Consider the following 21,564-nt stretch of genomic DNA (forward strand, 5'->3'; position numbering starts at 1 on the left):
TTTGCTACCATCTTGTGGTCATCCAGTTTCTTGTAAGGAGATGAAGGTATGCTGCAGACCCTATCAGTTAAAGAACCCTGACTGGTGAGGCCTAGGAAAAGAGCCTTCTCTCCATTGCTCCTGCCCTGTGGAATATTCTCCCCCAGGAGGGGAGGTGGGCCCCGGCTCTCCTGGCCTTCTGAAAGGAGTTAAAACACAGCTCTGTGAAGCCCAAAAGAGCAAGCGACCGTGGGGCTGGTTGGTGCCACGAGAGCTCTCCCTTCACCTTTTAAAGTTAATTTTAACAGGGTTTTATTATTCTTGCCTCCTTTTGAATTTTTAGTTGTAATATTTTAATTTTATATACGGTTTTTACATTTTGATGTTTTATAGTACACTGCTCAGAGTCCCATTTGGAGGAAGATGGGATGTTCAGAAATGTGAAAGATAAATATTTTTTCATTAAAATTGTGTGATTGCTTTATTTTTTTTTTGTCTCTAGTTTTTTACATTTAGAAATCTGAGTTGCTGACCTTTCCATGCACTAGATGACACGGCTGCATAGCTGCCCTTTGTATTTCATAACGAGCACAATTCTTGATTTTGACCAGATAAAACAAAGCATTTTCTTTCTAATAGCTAAAGAGAAAATTTTAAGAATTCCCAGCTGCATTGGCCAGGGTGTATCAGCAAATTCAGACTGATTGGTGGCAATTTATCACAATTAATATTTATTAGGGAACCCTTGGAAGAAGTGCCTGTGGAGTTTCAAATTATCCCAACTCTCGATTTGCAAACAGAACAACAATCAAGTTATGCGCTACACCAAAAATACCAAACTGAGACACTCTTATGCAGTCTAAAGATATATTAATGAAGTGGTTTGGGAACAACAAAACATCTTTTTTTGTATTACTTACCTGCACACTTGAAACTCTGAGCAGTCAGGCCTCTTTCCAAGGACAAGGTAGTTAAAATGCTCAGAAAACTGGTGGTGACAGACTGGCGCTTGGTCTTCCTATGTTCTTTTCCACAAGATAAGCCTTGAACTTTGTTTCTAAGTGTCACCTGCAGGTTTTGCCCTAAACTTGCTGCTCTGGTTGCAGCCTTCAAAGCCTCCATCCATTCCTGAGCTCTTTGAAGGGTTTCTGCACGGAGACGAAGCACATCTTGAGGAAAGATCACTTGAAAGCAAGAGTCACAATCATCTAGAATATCTGTTTGAACAGAGACACATGCCTCAATATTGTAGCTCCACAGAGGGTCTTCATCAAGCCCACCAATCTGAAATGCCATGAGAAGAGACCCACTGAGTACAAAATGGAATGCTTTCCAGTTATTCTGGAGAGTCAATCTGTAAAGAATCCCTGATTTGACAATACTTTGGTAATCCTTGATGTTTGGGGTCAAAGATGTCAACTGGAAAAAATCAGCAGGTTCCTTCTGTAAGCCATGGTTTTGAATGAGGCTGCTCTCAGCATTATCTAACTTCCGTGAGTTCACCAAGTCTCCTTTTGGCCTCAGAAACGATGGAACTGAAGAGTGAACAGCTTGCCGAAGCTTTTGCCCCCAGTCCAAAGCTTCCCAAGGTGATTCTGCTTTGAGTTGCAGGTGCAAATTATTGAACAAGACTGCATCAACTACACTGGTTTCCACATTGATGCTTTGGAAGTGCAAAAGCAGATAAACTGTTGGAAGGTTCCGGTTGCCGCTTTTGTCAAGCTGATACAGATAAAGTTCATATGGAGAGAGTTCTGCATAAAAAGCCTGCCAGTAACTGCCATGGTTGTTCTTAATTTCTACATACCCTTTCTTCAAGATATTTGAATATGTAGGCTTGTGTTCTAGAAAAGAGTTTGAAGAAAGGTAATTATAAATGCTTTAAAACATTTCTATAATGCTTAAGTTGACCAGTAAAAGTTGTTCATTATTGGCTTAGGAAATCATAATGGCTGGGCATCTTTTATCGAGGTTGGTTAGGTTTACTACAACACTCCTCTTCACAAAGACAATTTAGAGCTACAAACTTACACCTTGATAACCTTTTACTTGAATTACAGGTAGCTGCTCTTACAAAGGATCTTGAAACAACTGATCCAAAATAGGCAACAAGGTATGTTAATGGGAGCTGGCAGAAATTATTGTATTATGCCTATTCTTTGCCATCTGCTGTAGCTTCCAGGCTATTACTGGACCCAATTCGAAAAGCTATTAAAGTGGACATCCCTAAATGGCTTGGAGCATTATTTGCATGGCTTCCTTCTCCCATAAGTACTTTTAAGATCATCTTCAGAGCTACTTCCCAAACTACCTCTCTCACTCGTTCTTCCATATCTATAAGAGTATTGTTACTGTGTGTATATACACACACATATAAACACACAAAATTAAAAAAATACTCTTAAATTGTCCAAGGAACTTGTTTAGTGGGTGATATATAATAATGCAAACATGTTTCTACAATCATTTATTATTCTAATATTTTCATATATTCTCACAGAATTTGTAAATGTTCAGTAGGAAGATGAACCTCTTTGTCACTATAAATTACTCCTCATACCATGTAAATTAAAATTATTTACATTTAAGCTGTGATCATTTCTTACTACTGTAAACTCCATAATCCTAAGCGACATTTGCTAAACAGTAAGCACCACTGATCACCATGGGATTTAGTAAACACGTACAGAACTGCTTGATATTCTTTCTGGAAGAGCAATTTCTGGAAATTGTTTTTAAAAATGGCAAATGCCTGGCAGTGGTGATGCAAAATATGCTGAGAAATGTCTTAATTGGTACTATGTGAGAGAAGAGTATAGGTGGTCCTGGGCTGGTGGCATAGGATAACAAATTAGGACTAGAAACTAGTCCTATGAAGAGAGTTGGAAGGAGTTGGTAATTTTAGCCTTTAGCTAAAGCATGGGTATGGGGGGGGGATATAATGGCATTCTTTAACTGAAATGTCACATAGATGAAAGCCAACGCCTCTTAGGCAATAAGGTATTTAAGTCATAGGAAGGCAGATTCTGATCAATAGAAAAAAAAAATCCTAACTGTAACAGCAGCAGTTTGATGGTGGAACCAAACAGCAAAAAGATGTTGAGCTCCCCTTTACTGTGCTATGTGCCCAAAAGAGACTAAAAGTCATCTGCCTGGAAAGCTTTCATTTAGATTTTTGAACAGAATGGATGCAGGCTGGGGAATTCTGGGAGCTGAGGTCCACACAAAGTAAAGTTAATTAACCAATGGAATTAACAATTAACAATTAACCAATGGAACAACCTGCCTCCAGAAGTGGTGAATGCTCCAACACTGGAAGCTTTTAAGAAAAGACTGGACAGCCATTTGTCCAAAATGGTGTAGGGTTTTCTGCCTGAGCAGGGGGTTGCACTCGATGACCTCCAAGGTCCCTTCCAACTTTATTATTATTATGGATCATCGCACAGTCAGCCAGATGTTCAGACTGGATTTGGCATTTTGTCTACCTATCAAGTCCTTATCCAGGACCTGGGATAGGCGATGTGGATGTTTGATGGTATTACAGATATCGTCGCAGGATGGAAGCAGTTCCTAGTAAGGCCGCCTTTTGCAATTGACTAATAGCGAATTTGTCAATGCCAATGGTGTTCAAGTGGTGCTCCAGTTGTTTTGGGATTGCACCCAAGGAGCCTATGACTATTGGTACTACCCTTGCTTGCTTTTGCCACAGTCTTTCTATTTCTATTTGTAGGTCTTTGTATTTTGTTATCTTCTCCAGTTCTTTCTCTTCTATTCTGCTATCTCCAGGCACTGCCACGTCCACTATCCAGACTTTTTTGTCTTTCTTATCGACAATTGTTAAGTCTGGGGTGTTATGTTGCAGGTGCTTGTCTGTTTGAATTCTGAAGTCCCAGAGCAGTTTAATTTTATCATTTTCTATGACTTTCTCTATTTTATGATCCCACCAGTTTTTGCTTACAGGCAAATGATATTTTTTGCAGATCTTCCAATGCACCATTGTTGCTACTTTGTCATGCCGCTGCTTGTAGTCGGTCTGTGCAATCTTTTTGCAACAGCTTACCAGGTGGTCCACTGTTTCTTCAGCTTCTTTGCATAGGCAGCACTTACTGTCTGTTGCTGTCTTCTCAATTTTGACTTTATATGCATTTGTTGTTGTTGTTGTTATTATTATTATTATTATTTTGCTGAGGTTGAGAAACACCGGCCTAATGGGTACCATCCAGCTGTAGAATTTAATGAACCTCATCTATAGTTTTCAGAAATATTTTTAATGATGTGTCTGCATTTTCAATTTGTGCATTTTACCCCAACCTCGGCCACTGAATCTGATAACTATTCCAATACACGGCACCATATGTTTCTCCTATCACACTTAACTAAAGCAAATAATAAAAGACTGCTCTGCCAACATGTATTTTATCCTCCCTGAAAAAACCCTAAAAAGAGAGGTTTTATTTAATTTGCAGGCAACAAAGAAACTAAATTCAATTTAAATTTGAAGGAAAGAGGTGTCGATGAGACAAAAGGATACAGTATAAGTAAAAACCAATTTTATTTGCCTTCCCTCTCTGGTTCTAGGATTTATTAGAATTTCTGTGTTAACTCAGAACTCATTAATTCTTTGAGCCTCCCCCTCCCTCACCCCTTTGTAGTGTAGATAATGGGCACACATTCTACTGTCATCTTCCTTTTCTATTAACCCAATAAGAGAAACCGCATGGCTACTGCAGATCCAACTACAACTCCATCAGTTGTTCTAATTTCTATCAAGCACAAAAGACACTTCAGGTTGTGCTAGTTTTCATGCCACATCCATCCCTGTTTTCTCCTCTTTGCTTGCCTTAAACTGTCTCAGAGATTTGCTTGTCTTTTGTTAAGCAAGACAAAAGCTCTTTCCTCCCATCCACACCTCCCCCCCCCCAAATCTTCTACAGACAGTCATTTTTTCTACCAACTGTCTCTCAAGCTACTGTGAACTGGCTTCCCACTTCAACAGGAACAATAGTGAGGAATGACTTGATTAACATGCATATCCAGCACACTCTTTGGAGCAGCAGTTGCTGGCAGAAGCTGGCCAGATCACAGCTCCCTGACCATTGCCTTCCATCAGACATCCCGTTCCACCTCACCTGCCTTATGCACCAAAGCTACATAATACCTTGTCACGGAATGCTTTCTCTCTAGCTTCTAAAAGGGAAACAAAATTTCTCTTTACTTTCACCGAACAAGGAAATTCAATTGAAGCAGAGCAAATCAAAGCCCATGAAAGTAAATAGGAGATAATCACATTAAATTGCCCACATCTGGGGTAGCTTTTTTTTTTTTTTTGAAATGTAATTTCTAGAGAAACAAGTCCCAAAGGAGGAAACATCAGAGAAAAAAGCAGGGTAAGAATTTTCTCTATACAGATTATATCCCTTTTCTTTATTATGTCTCATTACAATTTTTGTAATGTATGTTATATATCAGAAATGCTCGCTGAGAGTAGCTAAGATCTCTCTTTCTTTGTATTCTAACAACCTCTCCAGGTAATAGAAGCAAAGATCATACTGTAAGCAAAACTTGGGTTCCATTTCTTATGGTCCACAATCTTTTGGTAGTGTTATTGTCTGCATATGATAGTGAAATTACTTTATTAAATCACTCCAAAGGTCCATCTAATTTAGCAAACCATTTACAGCTGTTACCAGTTAGTTGTTTCCAAAATGAAGAAGAAAGCAATAATACTTCCTCATTCTTTACCCACCTGAGCATCACATATTTAGAGGTCCAATGTCTCTAAATATGGAGGTTTTACTTAGGTATTAGGACCAAATGGCATTTAATTAAATAAATAAAAGGCATTTATTTCTCCAGAATCCTTGAACATGTCCATAAGTAGCCAAAGATATTGGCTAACCTGGGTGTTAGGCAAATAAACAATTGAGAAGACCTTTAAATAAAGGACCCTCCCGCCTATAATTTTAAAGGAAATTTTCTGTCATATAAGAGAAATTAGGACTAAGACATCAAATATCACATCTAGAATGAGCATGCATTGGTAGCATTTTTTTCTTAATGCATTAGTGAATGCATTAGAGGTTTCTTGACTCATTACTCCCTCGGTTTAATACTGCTGAGTTTTTACTACCAGGAATTTGCTATAATAGCAAGAATTTCCAAACAGCAACAAGACAGAAAGTTTGGAAGGAAGCATAAAGCAAACTGATCTTCCCAGAATGTTAACTATTTGGCCACTTGGAAGAAATTGAGAATGAAAATAACAACAAACAAAAACAACCCAGGTATTTCCGTTTTGCTTTTAGACACTTTACAGAGTGAGATGGGCAGCATATAAATTTAATAAATAAAATCAATCAATAAAAATAATTTTCATACGTCACTATATATATGAATTAAAATACTCTACAGAGGTGGTGTCTGCAGTTTTACTGGATTGAGTATGAAAGCTTTGCACAATTATCCTTATCTATTATCATTTATAATGTAAGATTCTGACAATGACTCTTCCTTTCTCAGTGTGTTCTTCAACATCTATTCATATCCCTTGCTTCTTTCATTTAAAGAATACACAATGAAGTAGAGTGGAATTGGAAACTGAATTCAGAAATCAGTGCTGTAAACTCCTCAACAAGGAGTGTCCAACCGTGGCAACTTTTAAGACTTGTGGACTTTAACTCCCAGAATTGGGACCTGTGGACTTCAACTTCCTGATTTCCCCAACCAGCCATGCTTGTGGAATTCCCCATGCTGGCTGGAGAATTCTGGGAGCTGGAGAGTTGGAGCCAAATATTAATACTTACCAGTATTCCCTGGAATATCTTTTCCCTTTTTGAATCCAGTTGGTGTAAATGAATGTTTAGAGCACTGGCTCGCCTGATTAGACAGCTGTTGTGGAGAGGCATTATTAAAGATGATGCCCCAATTTATGTGACTAATATCAGAATGTGACCGGTTATGGCCTGGCTTGAAAGAGGAAGTTTCTTCATTTTGGACTATAACATCATTCACAGAACGGGGCCGATTCTTCCTCTTCTGGCAGATGTTAAAGATATTAAGAGCTGAAGTGTCTCCCTGTTCAACCCAGGAGAGATTGTCTGGCACCATTCCCTTTTGCACTCTAAACTGTTCTTTGGCAGGAAATGCAGCCTCTACTTTGGTTTCTGAAACTCCATTTTTGCAGTGTGCCCAAACAAGGTTATTCTTCCCTAAAGAAGTAATGTTCCTTAAATCTCCACAGGCTGTGATTTTATTAAATGCGTCACATCCAACCAGTTCAGGAATCTCCTGAATGCCATAAACTTCCAGGGGCTGCACATTTTCCAGCTTAGCATCAAAGGTACTGAAGAAGTCTTCGGTCACTTCCAAGGCTGGACTGATGTCATCAACTTCTAAGGCCTCCATTTTATTTGTAGTCAAGAGACCTATATCTTTGGGAGTATTTTAATAAAACAAAAGACAAAGACGTATCTCTGGACAGATTCTTGCAGGTATTTCTCTATCCTGCTGGGGACAGACTCAATATAGTTTTCATTGCCATGGCATTTCACTTCAGGAGCTTGAAACAGCTTTCAAGTATAAATGTTGTCATGTGTAATAGTTGCCGTCAGCTTTTTCTTCCTGAATGAAGAAGTATTGATGGTTCAGCAAGAATTCTTTACAGAAACTGGATTTTCCTGTAAAACATGATAAAATACTCTGAAGTAACATTAGCTACAATAGATTCTCATGTCCTATCAGCAAGCACCTATAAATAGTAAAAAATTAAGGGCATAACTTAAATGTAATTACTGAAATCTCCTTTTGGTCCACTTATCTCAGGCTCTACTCAGCCATCTTGAACAACCCTAGAAGATTCTTCTCCAATAGGTTTAGCACACTAAAATCTTTACCTGAGGCCCTAAGAGGATTGCATCTTTGGCAATTACTTGGCTAGCAACTGGATAGAGGGTGATGACTATGGTGACACTTCCATGTATTTATACACACAAAAATTTGTAAATTGCCTTCATGTGACTCAAGATGATTACAAAAATGCAATATATAGACAACACCTCTCTGGTGTTTTCAACCCTTTTTAGGCACTACACAGAAATTTTTAAATAAATGTTATTCCTGATGATTGGCTTTCTGAGCAGAGTTCTTCTACATCCATACTTACATAAGATAATTACTGTTTGTTGAGTTTAATTATATCAATATAATTTAAATATTAATTTAATGCTAATTGTGTTTATTGCATGCTATCTTATATTGTACATTGTTAAATTTATATCTAAAATATGGAAGAGTAACTGTCTAGTCCCTTATTTCAAAAGTGCACCTGGGAAGTCGGGAGGGGTGACACACATGACCCTTGATTTTGTTCACTGTCAGACATAGAGACAGGTGCATATAGTGTTCAATTTACTCAAGTTGGACAGTTCCCCACTGTCACTTTTGTCACCTAGGATATTAAGCAGGCTTGACTAAATAATGCAAGTATCCTCGGGCCAGGCTAATCAAGGGTTTCAGTTTTGGGTATAGGGTATAGCTAGGAAGAGTTCATCGACAGAGTTCAAAGGCCAGCAAGTTTGCATGTTCCTTATACAGGTAGTCATCAAGTTACGAATGTAATGGAGCCTGCCCATTCCATTTGTAACTCAAGGATTCGTAGGAGTAAATTGCATACCTTGAACACCATCACTCCCTGCTTTCGCTAATCAAATGCGCGGGTCATTAAGTGAACATGAGGTATCTCAGGATGGGGAAGGCCATGGGGTGCCTAGTGATGGAATAGACCACCTGCTTAAGACCACCCAAGGCCTCCCCTGACCCACTGAGATACCTCATGCTCCCCACAATTGCTTCCCACCCCCATCCTGCCGTGCCGGGTCACTTACCTTGCAAAGACCTAGCTAGCTGTCTCCTGTCCAGGTGTCTCCTCCCCAGCCTCTCTGCCTCACAAGATCATGGTGCCCAGAAACTTCAAGTCTCTACACAAACTGTTTGCAACCTGACAGGAGGATTTGGGTCAGTGAAATCATTGCCTCAAAGCATCTGACCAGCTTGCAAATGCTTTTCGCGCTGCGAGTAAAAGGTTCTGTATGCTGTGATCTCACGGGACTTTAGGCCACAAGATCATGACACCCAGAAGCTTCCAGTCTTGGCGCCCAAAGTGTTTGCAAACTGGTCAGACGCTTTGAGGCAGCGATTTTGCTGACCCAACGCCTCCTGTCAGCTTGCAAACATTTTGCCAGGAGACTGGAAGCTTCTGGGCACCATGATCTTGTGTCCTGAAGACCCGTGAGATCACAGCACCCAGAATCTTTCACTCATAGCGTGAAAAGCATTTGCAAACTGGCTGGATATTGGGAGCAACACAATCGGCTTGCAAGTGCTTTTCGTGACAGGAGTTAAATGTTCTGGGGGCCATGATCTAACGTGACTTCAGGCACACATCAGAATGGGTGCCTCAAGTCGCGTGAGATTGTGGCCCTCAGGACCTTTCACTCTCGGCACGAAAAGCATTTACAAGCTGACTCTCCTTTCCCTCAAAGGCAAAGAAACCACGGCAGAGAGGTGACAGATCTTTGCAAGGTAAGTGAGTCTGGCGTGGCAGGATGGGAGGGGGAAGCAGTTGTGGGGAGCTGGGGGGGAATAGTGTGAATGTTGGAGAGCCTCTGCGGTCGTTTGTAAGGGCAAACAACTGCCATGGTGCTGCAACATTAGTTAATTTTGGGACTTGTTTGTAAATATTAGGGAGCATTTATCGCGTAACTTCAAATGGCCGCTAAGTGAACTAACATAACTCGGGGACTACCTATATCTGCCTGAACATGTTAGAATTATTTATGTAGTTATTAGAAGATAAATTATGCAGGAATGTACCAGATTGTAAAACACAACATCCTGTTAGCACAGCAGTTGGAGGAATTAGTCACTTATGCATAATAATAATATAATAATTTATAACTAAGTTATTATATATAACTAAGTTATCACTAAGGGGAAATATTAAGTTAAACATTCTATATAAAGAAGAACTGATAAGACAATGTTTCCACCACTACGCTTTTTGGTGCTTCAAATAATACTTCAAGGATCTTAAAGAATGCCTAGGCCTCTCCTATATGAAAACAGAAAAATATTTTTCCCATATTTGTTTTAATTTTTAGATTCCCCCCCCTTAAGTTTCTTATTATTTCCAAAACAATTACCACACTGTATACTCCTTTTCCAGTCCTTTACTAGTTACTTATTTATTAACATTTTACATTTCCCCATACTGATTTCTATGTGTTTTATTTGTATAGTAGCGTTACCTAATGTGTGCACAATGTGCACTTGTCATTTCTGCTGTTCAATGTCTTCTTAGGAAACGAGTTTTTGAAATAAAGTATAAGTGTACCATATTTCTTTTTCATCATCTTGGTTGGATGCATGTCTTCTTCATTACCTCTATAATTTAAACAAGCAATTTATTCAAGTTAAATACTGCATATTTTAATATATTCCAAAAATGTATTTAAATGATCAACTGGCTAGTATCCTTATAATAGTTTCTCATACATATCACAGAATTAGATCCACTGAATTTATAATAACTTATTCCAAGGACAATTTGTAGAATTTCAGACTTAGTGGTGTCATCTGTATTGGGCTGATATTATCTTATTACAAAATTCTGTTACTTTTATGTTAAACCATTAACATTGATCGAAAACTACCAGTTAAAACACACAGGTCTGTTGCCATCTGTAAGGTTGAGATGAGAAGATATGATTCATAATCATTACACACTAGCAAAATTATTTCCACTAACCAACTATCAAACAGTAAAGGGTAATTTTCCCTTTGTGTTTTCTCCCCAGAAAAGGATAAATTAAAATACATAAATGCTTACTTATGATCTGCTAACAAAATGTTTTTCATCACAACAGTGGAAATGAGAGGGGCTCTTTTGTTTCCTTGATACAAATCTGTATTTCATCCTTTTGTGCAGTCTTGGTTAATGGAAGACTAGCCATTTTCTCTGCAGGACAACAGATTATTTATTCTATATCCTGGTGTTCCAAATGCAATGCTATTGTTTTATTTCTCTGTAAAAATAATAATAATAATAATACCTGCTCTTTTATAACACGAAAAGAAATTCATTTTCTATGTATCTGGCAAGGATAGGTTTACATTTCTCTGAACTGAAAAGTTGAATATAACTTACTTTATTCCACTTTCTTAGGAGAGAAAACTGAGAATCAAGACTTCCAATGCTTAAAAAGAAACCTCCAATCCAACTATTTATTTTTATTCGTCACAGATTCCAGTTTCTGCTCAGTTAACTATCCAGCCCCCACCCCCCAATTTTCAATTTCTTATGACTATTTTTGTCAATCACTACTGGCTCACAGATGAAACTGGTAAGACACATCTTTCCAAACTCCAATCCCAGCAACCAAAGCTAGAGTTCTGGCATTTATCTAAAATAGATCCAACCAATAAACATGGCAGGCCAGACATTAATCTTGCAAACAAACCTGATCTTATTTAAACTAATAAAGAATGATTCAAGCAAAAAGAATTGATGTGCTATATGTCTTTCATCATTTTTCACAGTGAATTTCTCTTACAAAGAAATAATAATGTAGCAGCATTTAAGCATATCTTACAGAAATTCTTGGCAAGCTGTTCTCAATATCAATGTATCCACATACCACATCTTCCCATGATCAACTGTATCCTCATTTAGCAAAGCAATAAATCTACCTCTCTTGTTGGCAGGAACTCCATGTGATTAACAGCTTTCACAACTTCCTGCTTGTTTCCCACTAATTTCCAGTATGCAACTAATCCAATGACATAGAACAGCAGTTCTCAACCTATGGGTCGCGACCCCATTTGGGGTCGAACGACCATTTTACGGGGGTCGCGAAACAACGTGATCCGCCATTTTCCCCCCTCAGGGGGCGCCGCCGCGCATGCGTACCGCGCATGGGGTGGCGGCGCGCATGCGTGCCGCGCATGGGGTGGCGGCGCGCAGGCACGCCGCACATGGGGGCACCGTGCATGCGCATGCACAGCGCGTCCGTGTGACAGGGGTCGCCGTCACACGAAGATTGAGAACCGCTGACATAGAATTATATAAAGAAGTGGCAATTTAACATACAGGTGGGTATGCCAGGCAAGATATCAACTCACTAAGGAAATTTTGTGCTGTACTGATTTTTTTAGAACAATTTAGTTTATCAAATAGATTGATTCAGACAGCCTATTAAAAACAAGGGAATTGACTAAAACATGAAAAACAGCAAGCCACGATTTGTGTATTCCTCCAATATCTAATTTTTTGGCTGAACAAAGGAAACTGGTCAGGATCAAGGCTAGGCAATCACATTGCTATTGATGTTGCACAATATTTTCAATCTGCTTTAATGCTAGTATGCAAAGTACCAATCCACTATGCTCAACTTCTGAAATGCCCCATGCAATTTTTATGATTTGAGGCTGAGCAATTGCTATTATCTTTCTTGGGGGTTCCTCCATTTGGAATTTGATGTTCGTTGTTTTTCATACTGAATTTCTGGGGCTGCACCATTACTACTGAATATGAAATAAGGGCCCCATGATGTCCATTTGCTTCTATTTCAATGTCCGTTATGGACTCCGTACCTGCTGCATTCAACAGAGTGTTAGTTTCTATGAATAGATTCTTAGGAATCTGCATGTATAAGAGCAATGTTGCCCTTTGACAATCTTAGATGTTTAGTGCATCATTAGGGATTATATTTAATATAATTTGAAAAAAGTACTGTAATAGAAACAAAGTTAAACAAATGAAAATTATGGTGAAGGCAAAATTTATTCAATGTGGGAACCAGCACTCCTCTTGTAAGGAAATTCATGACATTAAAAATATATTTCTAATCCATGGGAAGATGTCCCAGAAAACAAGCTTATTACTAAGCGACCAATGAAACATCTATGCTAAGAACCAGTTAATTTATGGAAGTTTGGCCATTAATTGGGTGAGAGCTGGTTTGATGGTCAATTTAAATAAAAAGGGCCAACAGCTCAAGTGAGTTATTAGGGGCAGATCTACAAAAGGGGCGTTGTCTTACCTGAACGCCTTTTCTCAGCATGATGATGTAGCATCCACCGGTGGGTAATCTCAACCTTCCTGCTCAGATGAGACTAAGTCAGAACTTTAGCCACACCTCCCTTGGGCGGTGCCTTCCCCAGTTTTGACGAGGCGAAGCATCCATGACGAAGTCTGACGCAATGGCTCCTCCTGTAACTACACCTGCCTAGACTGCCTGTCAAGGGCGGGTGTGGATGCTACATCATCATGCTGAGAAAAGGCGTTCAGGTAAGACAATGCCCCTTCTCCAGCATGATGAATGTAGCATCAACCGGTGGGACATACCAAAGCCATCCATGTCCCTATGGGGAGGGAAAGTCTAGGCATGTGTCCCTTGTGAGGAAACTACCTGCTGCAAAAACCCTTCTACCAAATGAGGCCTTCGCCGCAGCGAACCTATCAAGTTTGTAATGCCTTATAAACGAAGAGGGAGATGACCAGGTCGCTGCCCTACAGATCTCCTCAACAGAAGCCTGGGTAGACCAGGCCGCTGATGTGGCCGCACTGCGCGTGGAATGAGCAGTGACGTTCGTAGGCACTGGGAGAGACTGGGATCTATAGGCGTGAGCGATGCAAGCCCTGATCCATCTTCCAATGGTTGAAGACGATACCTTCTTACCCATGGAAGAGGGCTGGAAAGACACAAACAGGGCCTCCGACTTGCGAAAAGCTGCAGTGCGCTTAACATAGTGGTACAGAGCCCTGCGCACGTCTAACTTGTGCCACAGCCTCTCCAAGCAATGTGACGGGTTGGGACAAAAGTCTGGAAGAATCAAATCCTGAGACCTATGGAACCAGGTATTGACTTTTGGAATGAAAGAAGGGTCCAATCTAAGGACCACTCTGTCATCCAGAAAAATACACAGGTCGCTTCTGACCGAGAGAGCGGCCAGTTCCGAAATACGTCTTGCCGATGTGATGGCTACCAGAAAGGCAACCTTCAGAGAAAGGAAGTGAAGTGAGCAAGACTGGATGGGTTCGAACGGTGACGTCATGAGGGCCTGTAACACCGTAGGTAAGTCCTATGAGGGATAGTGATGCACCGCAGGAGGCTTAACGTTAACCACCCCTTTTAGAAAGGCAGCAACCGCAGTGATAATGGGACTAGATTGTCACATGTGAGAACTGTTGACAAGGCCGCAACCTGTCTGCGGATGGTACTATGTGATAGACTCTTATTCAGGCCCTCCAAAAGGTAGTCTAAAATGTCAGGAATAGTGACTTCCAATGGTCTAAGATTATGTGTATTACACCATGTGCAGAAATTCTTCCACATGGCATCATAGATCCTATTGGTCGAGGGTCGCCTTGCGGCTTGGATCACGGAGATCACCCCAGACGAATAGGACTGCCTGGCTAAACTCTCTTGCTCAAGTGCCAAGCGGCTAGTTGAAGCCACTGGGGGTCTGGGTGTTGAAATCTCCCTTGACTGAGAGAGACGCAGCCCGGTGGGATCTTCCATGATGGGGAGAGAGACAAGTCCATGAGGTCAGCAAACCACGGTCGCCTTGGACAGTGTGGGACAACTAAGATAACTTCCGCCTGTTCCTGGAGAAGCTTGCGGATAGTCATTGGAATTAGGGGAAGCGGAGGAAAGGCATAAAGGAGCCCTTTGGGCCAATTGCTGCGGAGAGCATCCGTTCCCTCTGCCCCCGGTGAGGGAAACCTTGTGAAGTACCTGGGGAGTTGGGAGTTTGTCGGGGAGGTGAACAGATCCACTTGTGGTTGTCCGAGATTTCCCTGAACAGGGCTGGGTCCAGGCGCCATTCCGAGTGGTCTACCGTAACCCTGCTCAGTGAATCAGCTTGACGATTCACTTCCCCAGATTATGTGCTCCGCACTGATAGATTCCAGGTTGGACTCTGCCCACAGCCCCAGGGCCTCCGACATGAGAGCCCACAACCGAGTCCCCTCTTGCCTGTTGACATGGGCCTTGGCTGCTACGTTGTCCATCAGAATAAGAATGTGTTTTCCCGCCACAAGGGCGGCAAATTGACGGAGTGCCAGATGGATTGCTCTGAGTTCCAGCCAATTCATGTTGTGCGATAAATCTGACTGGGATCATTGACCCTGTGTAGGTGAGCGCCCCAGCCAAACAGGCTGGCATCCGTAGTCAAGGTGAGCCTGGGAGGCTCCTTGAATAGCGATCCCCTGTTCATTGCTGACGACGTCCACCACAGAAGAGACAACAGTGTGTGATGTGGAACCCTCACCTTCCTTGTGTAAGCACTCATGTTCCGCTTCTGGAAGGGAAGAAGGAAATACTGGAGGACCCTGGAATGTAGTCTGGCCCACGGAATGATGCCCAGACAGGAAACCATCTTTCCCAACAGCTGAGACAGCTGGACCAGTGGAACCACCTTCTCTCTCCGTATCCTGTGGACAAGTGACCTTATACTGTTCTTGTCACCCCTAGGTGAAGGAGGCGAGTTGAAGGTGTTGTGTGATTCTTCTTGAAATTCACGGAAAATCCGTGTTCCAGAAGAGTATTGATTGTTAGTTGTAGGTCTGATTGGGTGGAACGGAAAGAACTGGATTGGATAATTATATTGTCCAGGTATCATTGTACGCGCACCAGAATTAATCTGAGATGGGCTGCCAAAACTGCCAATATCTTTGTGAACACCCGAGGAGCCGATGAAAGCCCAAAGGGCTTTTACGTGCACCAGCGTTACTGATAATGCTGGTGCACATAACAAAACCGGAGGAATCTGCGGTGTTGTGGGAGGATAGGGACGTGGAGGTATGCCTCTGTCAGGTCTATAGAAGATAGGAAATCCCCCTTTCCTGATACTGGCCAGAATGGATTTGAGGGACTGCATCTTGAATCTCCTGTAGGTTAGGAAGTAATTGAGCCCCTTTAAATCCAATATGGCTCTCCAACCGCCTGAGGCCTTGGGGACCATGAACAGAATGGAGTAAAATCCCCGTCCCCTCTGTTCCCGAGGTACTGGTTCAATGGCTTTTATTTCTAACAGATGGGATATAGCCGTGGATACTAACTCGGCCTTGTTTGTATTTCTTGAAGTGGGACACTGAATAAAGCGGTCTGGAGTGGTAGTTATAAATCCTAGAGTGAGACTGTATCTTATGGTCTCCCTTATCCAAGAGTCACTGGTGGTAAGCTCCCAAGTGTCGCTGAACAGTGCTAAGAGACAGCCTATGGGAGGATCCACCTTGGCGTCACTTGGACTGCCTGTAAGGGCGACTGCCGGACCCCCGAAAGGGATGCTTAGATTGGAATTGACCTTTGGTTCCCGGATTTTGATGGTCCTCTTGTTGATCCTGTCTGGGGGAGAAGGATCGGGAACCTCTGGTCCAATCCCAGGACTGCCCAGCCCGAAAGGGCTGCCTCCACTCCCAGGAACCTCTGGCACGAAAGGCCTGTCTGTGGAATTCATGCTGTGGCCTTTTAACCGGCCTCTTAGAGGGGTGCGCGAGGACCTTGCGCTTATCCTTCCCCTCTATAAGATATGGTTCTAGGATAGGGCCGAACAGCTTTATACCGCTGTACGTGTCTGTTGAGAGGCGCCATTTGGATTTTAAATCATCCCTCCACTGTTTCAGCCACAGCAACCTGCGGGATGAAACAATGGCCGCGAAAGATCTGGCAGAATACCTTGCAGAATGGAGGGATGCATCTGCCATATATTCTGAAGCCGCAAGTAATTTTCCTAAAGTCTTGTGGGCACGCACCTGGTCAGGAGAAATCAGGGCCTGCAGTTTGCAGAGCCACATAATGGACGCCCTTGCAAAAAAGGACGAAGACGTTGCTGCCTTGATTGCCCATGCCGAGGCCTGGTGAGATCTACGGAGAGAAAATTCAAACCTCTTGTCCTCCGCCTTTAGGGCTTCAGCCATGTCCCCTGGAATTGTGGATGTGGAGAATAACGATGTGAGAGGAGTATCTACGGTAGGCACCTCTAGAAGAGAAGCAAATGAAGAGGAAACATTAACTTCTTTTCCGTACTATTAGGAGAAGGTAGAGTGGCCAATGAGAACACTGTTTCTCCACAGTAGTGCGGAAGACACTTGGACAAGGAATTTGTCTATCTTCCACTACTTTCTCTGCAAACAAGGGAATAGACTCTTGTGCAGTGGAGGTAGATGGTTTAGGTTCCTGTTCAGTAGCCAATTTGGCCGTAGTACAAGCCTTCATAAGCAATGACCTGGACAGTGAAGAATCGAAAAGACCTGATGTCGGGGCCAGATCCGGTGCAGCCTCCTCATCCTCTGATATAGGAATGTCTGCCGTCTCCAGATCCACTGATTCCTCTTCCCCTGAGAGGATGTCTCAGAATCACCAGCGCCAGTTAACAGGGCACGCCCTGTTTGAGTTAAAGGTATGGGCGGAGGTGGTGGTATCTGAGGAGACCTTTGGCCCATGGATGAGACCATGAACTGTCCAAAGGCATGATGCATGAACGCCTGGAACTGCTCTGACCGTGCCTCCTTTGGTCTGAATAACGAATTCCAGCTGAAGTGGAAGGGTATGCTGCTTCAGGTATCTGTTGTATGATTGAAGGAGGAGGAGGAGGGACCAACCTGTTCAGTTTCCCCGAGGAGACCACGCCCTAGGGGCATTATGAGAAAGCGCTAAATGAGGCCCAAATGGGGATGGGTCCAGTGAAACGGGGGGAACCAAGTCAGCCTCACTGGACCTGAGCCTTTGAGCTCTGGAGAACTTCTTCTCCAGCACCAGATGTCTCCTCGAGGCCTCTCGCACAGCTGCTTTGGAGGGCTCTATGTTCTTTGTCTTGGCCTTTTTCTTTCCCCCGGGTCCAAATCAGAAGATCTGCGCTTTTTTTGTCTGGGGGGAACATCAGAGCCCTGCGATGTCTGAGGAGTTGCACTGTCTGCCATCGCACACTGGATATTCCGGATAGGAGATGTCCAGGAATGGGGGAAAAATAACATGCAGATCTGGTTATCAGAGAGGGAGGTTCCCGTGCTGTGATGAACCGCAAAGGCAAACAGCCAGACAATTCCCTAGAACTGCCTGTCAAGGCCCTGCAGGCACAGCGCCGCGGACTAATAAGAACAGGTGGATTCTAATAAAACCCCCTCAGAGGATAGTACAAAGGAATAGACTGGGTGAAGAATATGTGTGATCAATAGTGAAATCCAAAATGGCAGCCGCACCCCCTTCCTCAGCTATTTTCTCTGAACAAGAGAGAAATATGCAAGGAGAGCTTGGGAAATCCCCCCTGGAAACCTGGCACAGCAGGCTAAATTTCCTGTGGAATCAGACCCAATCACACCGCTATGGCATGTGAGGGCCTTCAAAATGGCGACCACGCCTGTTGTTGTGCTTCAAAATGGCGACCCGAGGCCTCATGGTCACTCAAAATGGCGGCGCCCTAATGAACGCTCCAGCGATCTATTTGGGCCGTTCAGCCTGAAAAAGGAACAGAGGGAGCTTAAATTGGCAAGGACTACCTTCCCCTTCAAATATAAGGCAAAAAAACCACTTGCGATTTGTAGCGCAGCCTCGGAGCCTCGTGCACCTGCAGGGACCTCGTGACCACGAGATCGACAAAAACGAAGCCACCCAGCCGAGCTGCGCTCCCGGGAAGCCCTGAGCACCAAATAAAAGCGCCAATTTCAACGCTAAACAGTTGATCTTTGCTGAAATCCCCGACAATCTGGCGTGGCTGAGAAACGGTCCTGAGAGAGCCTGAAAGAGCCCTTTAGGAGCTAAGAGGCAGTTAAGCTGCCTTTGAGCTCCTTTAAACTCAAAAAGCTTTGGCTAACAAATAGAAAACAAATAGAAACAAACCAATATCTGATCCTAAATTGTATGCTACTACCACAAATCTAATATATCTCTTTTTAACTAGCCTAACTGAGGAGCCAAATAAAGTTGCATCCCACTGAGCCGAGACTAAGTCAAAAACTGGGGAAGGCACCGCCCAAGGGAGGCGTGGCTAAAGTTCTGACTTAGTCTCATCTGAACAGGAAGGCTGAGATTACCCACCAGTGGATGCTACATTCATCATGCTGGAGAAAGCCCTCTTTTACGACCCTGTAATGCCTTAATTTGGGGTAGAGTTGGGGTGACTAAATGGAGCTGAGCATTTACTACTGCTACAGGAAATATGGATAAGATAACCTTTATTGTCACTTTTTTTACTGTGGGCACAATGCCACACATCAAAAATGAAATTTAGTTGCCCGCTCTCAAAGTGAACACATACATGACACACACCAAACATACTATATGCAACATATGTATAGACCCATACCCCTACTTATACATAACAAATAAATATTAAACAGTCCATCTTGAATATATAACAGAAGGAGGAAGCTTAAGAGTTCACAAGTTTAATGCTGTATGGAAAGAAAATATGGCTGAATCTGGATGTTCTGCTTCAGATACCACGAAAAAGCATAGAAACAGAAAGAGGCAATCCCAAAGGAAAAAAGCTGAACTCAGTGTTGGCATCAGGAGGCCAATAAGAAGCACAAGTAGTCTTGGAACAAAGAGCTTCATGGCAGCAGCCCAGTCAAGAAGCTTTTCTATGGATCTGCACTATTGCTCCTCTGAGGAACTAAAATTATTTTGCCAAAAAGTCTGTATGAATCACTCATATTGTGATTAAGTTAGAAGGAAATAATTTGGCTTTGAAGAGGAATTTAATAAACAATTCCACAGAGCATGAAGAGGATTTTGACACATACTCTAAGCAGGAGTCTGCACTATTATAAAAGAACAGGCAAGGCCACCCTGCATTCATTGTCAGGCAAATGCATTTTAGTTTTAATATGTCATCAAGATGATTGAGGCATGGCTTGTGAACACACACATAGGGAGATAGCCTCCTTTGAACTGCCCCCTTTCTGTTACAGAGTAATTTTTTTAATCTTTGTAGACTTTAGAACTTTCTGTTCTCTCTCCAACAGCTTTAAAAATAACTAATTACAATCTTCAGGGATCTATAAGAAGGGGTCCAGGAAGAATTGAGACAGAGAGACATTTATTTAGATCTGAAATGATTTAAAAAAATTAACTAGACATTTGTGCAGCTTTTTTTAAATTGTGTTTAAAATCTAATCGTTTATCTGTAGCATTCATATACCCCCATATAAGTTCAATAAAGCTGTGTTTTATGGAACTCTGAATTTAAGAGCAGAGTTGCCTCTAAGAGTAGATCAACATTATCTAGTCGTTTACCCAAAGCTTTATGCACCCTACAATCTGAAAATTCCATCTTTTTACTTCCTTTGTTCACTCAATGTTTGCTTGTGATTAAAGTCAAATATATATTCATATTCTTTGTTCCTTTAAAAAAATAATTATCTATTTTTTGTGAGATTGTCTATGTTCCAAAATGAAGTAGATAAAAGTGAGTGGGAAGAAGGGCTGCCCTTCAGTGCTACAGGCACAGCAGATGATGTAGAATTCAATTATTCTCTTTTTTTTAGAATGCCAAAAAGTAACACAGGTTATGTGCAGGCAAGATATTCCTTAGAAGACAGAGTGCAGTGGGAACCATGCAGAAGATGGAATTAAGCTTTATAGATTCAAAGGGCTTCTGGTAGAAAAGATTTGAGATCACGAAACATTCACTGTACAGGCTTAGTCCTGTTATTGCCCACATTTCCAAACAGTTCATGGTTTCTACAGTGTTCATATCATAAACTAAGAGTACATACACAAATAAAACATTATTTAATATCTTGAATATGTGTACAGTACTCTGCCCATTTTCCTAAATGTTCAGGATAACTTGCAGAAATAGAATTAAAAACTAGAAATATATCAACACCAATCCAAAAAACAGTAAAATGCTCTTGTATCTATGCACATTTCATGAAAGAAAATCTGAAGCATTGCTTTATTTCCAGCAGAAATAAAAGCAAGTCATATAATAATAATGGTAACAGATGCTCCCAGAGATGAAGTCATTAAGCCAGAGGAAGGATGAGACAGCTGTGAGCTATGTCTCAGTTGATTCCAGTAGCTGAAACACGAAGAAAGGACAATAGCTGTAAAGTGAAAGATACAGAACTAACGGAACAATTACAAAAGTTGTTGAAATACTTCCTTTGGGCTGATGAAGACATGCCTCTATATATTTTAAACAGAATTAATTCTCACTAGCTGATTTCACATGTAAAATTAGAGATTATTTAATCTAGTTTTATTGAATAAATTACAATAACTGTTTACAAATCATACCAAGTTACAAGCCACACAAAGTACAATGTTGGCGTTCATAAAATTTACTATCCCAAACTTAAGAAATGGCTGAACATCATGTGTGAATTCTGCCATTGTGCTTCATGCTGTATAATCCTAACTGCAGATAATTCAAAGTAATATAGATTCAACTAATAATTATTTCAGATTTTACAATCATGCACACAGTCTTATAGAAAGATAATTTCCAAATCAACTTTAAAGCTAGACAGGCAAAACTGTAATAATTCTTTTTTGACAGAGTGGGCTACATGCAGACCAG

General features: G+C 41.6%; 1 protein-coding gene across 7 annotated transcripts in view; it reads right to left on the reverse strand.

Moving 5' to 3' along the window:
• The window catches only part of PLEKHM3 (pleckstrin homology domain containing M3), a 70,322-nt gene that overhangs the window by 47,682 nt on the left and 1,076 nt on the right, over window positions 1-21,564 (reverse strand). For 4 of the 7 annotated variants that reach the window (XR_005557859.1, XM_039352898.1, XM_039352902.1 and 1 more), the window contains exons 2-4: window positions 10,284-10,419; window positions 6,783-7,655; window positions 900-1,823 (exon numbers count right to left, since the gene is read on the reverse strand). Coding sequence is in view for 6 of the 7 variants with exons in the window: in XM_039352898.1 (XP_039208832.1) it covers window positions 900-1,823; window positions 6,783-7,383 (1,525 nt within the window). In the remaining variant the exon portion in view is untranslated. Of the gene's footprint in view, window positions 1-899; window positions 1,824-6,782; window positions 7,656-10,283; window positions 10,420-10,864; window positions 11,061-21,564 lie in introns of all 7 variants that reach the window. The other 3 variants (XM_039352900.1, XM_039352899.1, XM_039352901.1) reach the window with 3 other exon arrangements.

The sequence above is a fragment of the Crotalus tigris genome, unplaced genomic scaffold, assembly GCF_016545835.1.
Source record: "Crotalus tigris isolate CLP2741 ecotype Arizona unplaced genomic scaffold, ASM1654583v1 scf7180000018485.2372832, whole genome shotgun sequence".
NCBI classification, from domain to species: Eukaryota; Metazoa; Chordata; class Lepidosauria; order Squamata; family Viperidae; genus Crotalus; species Crotalus tigris.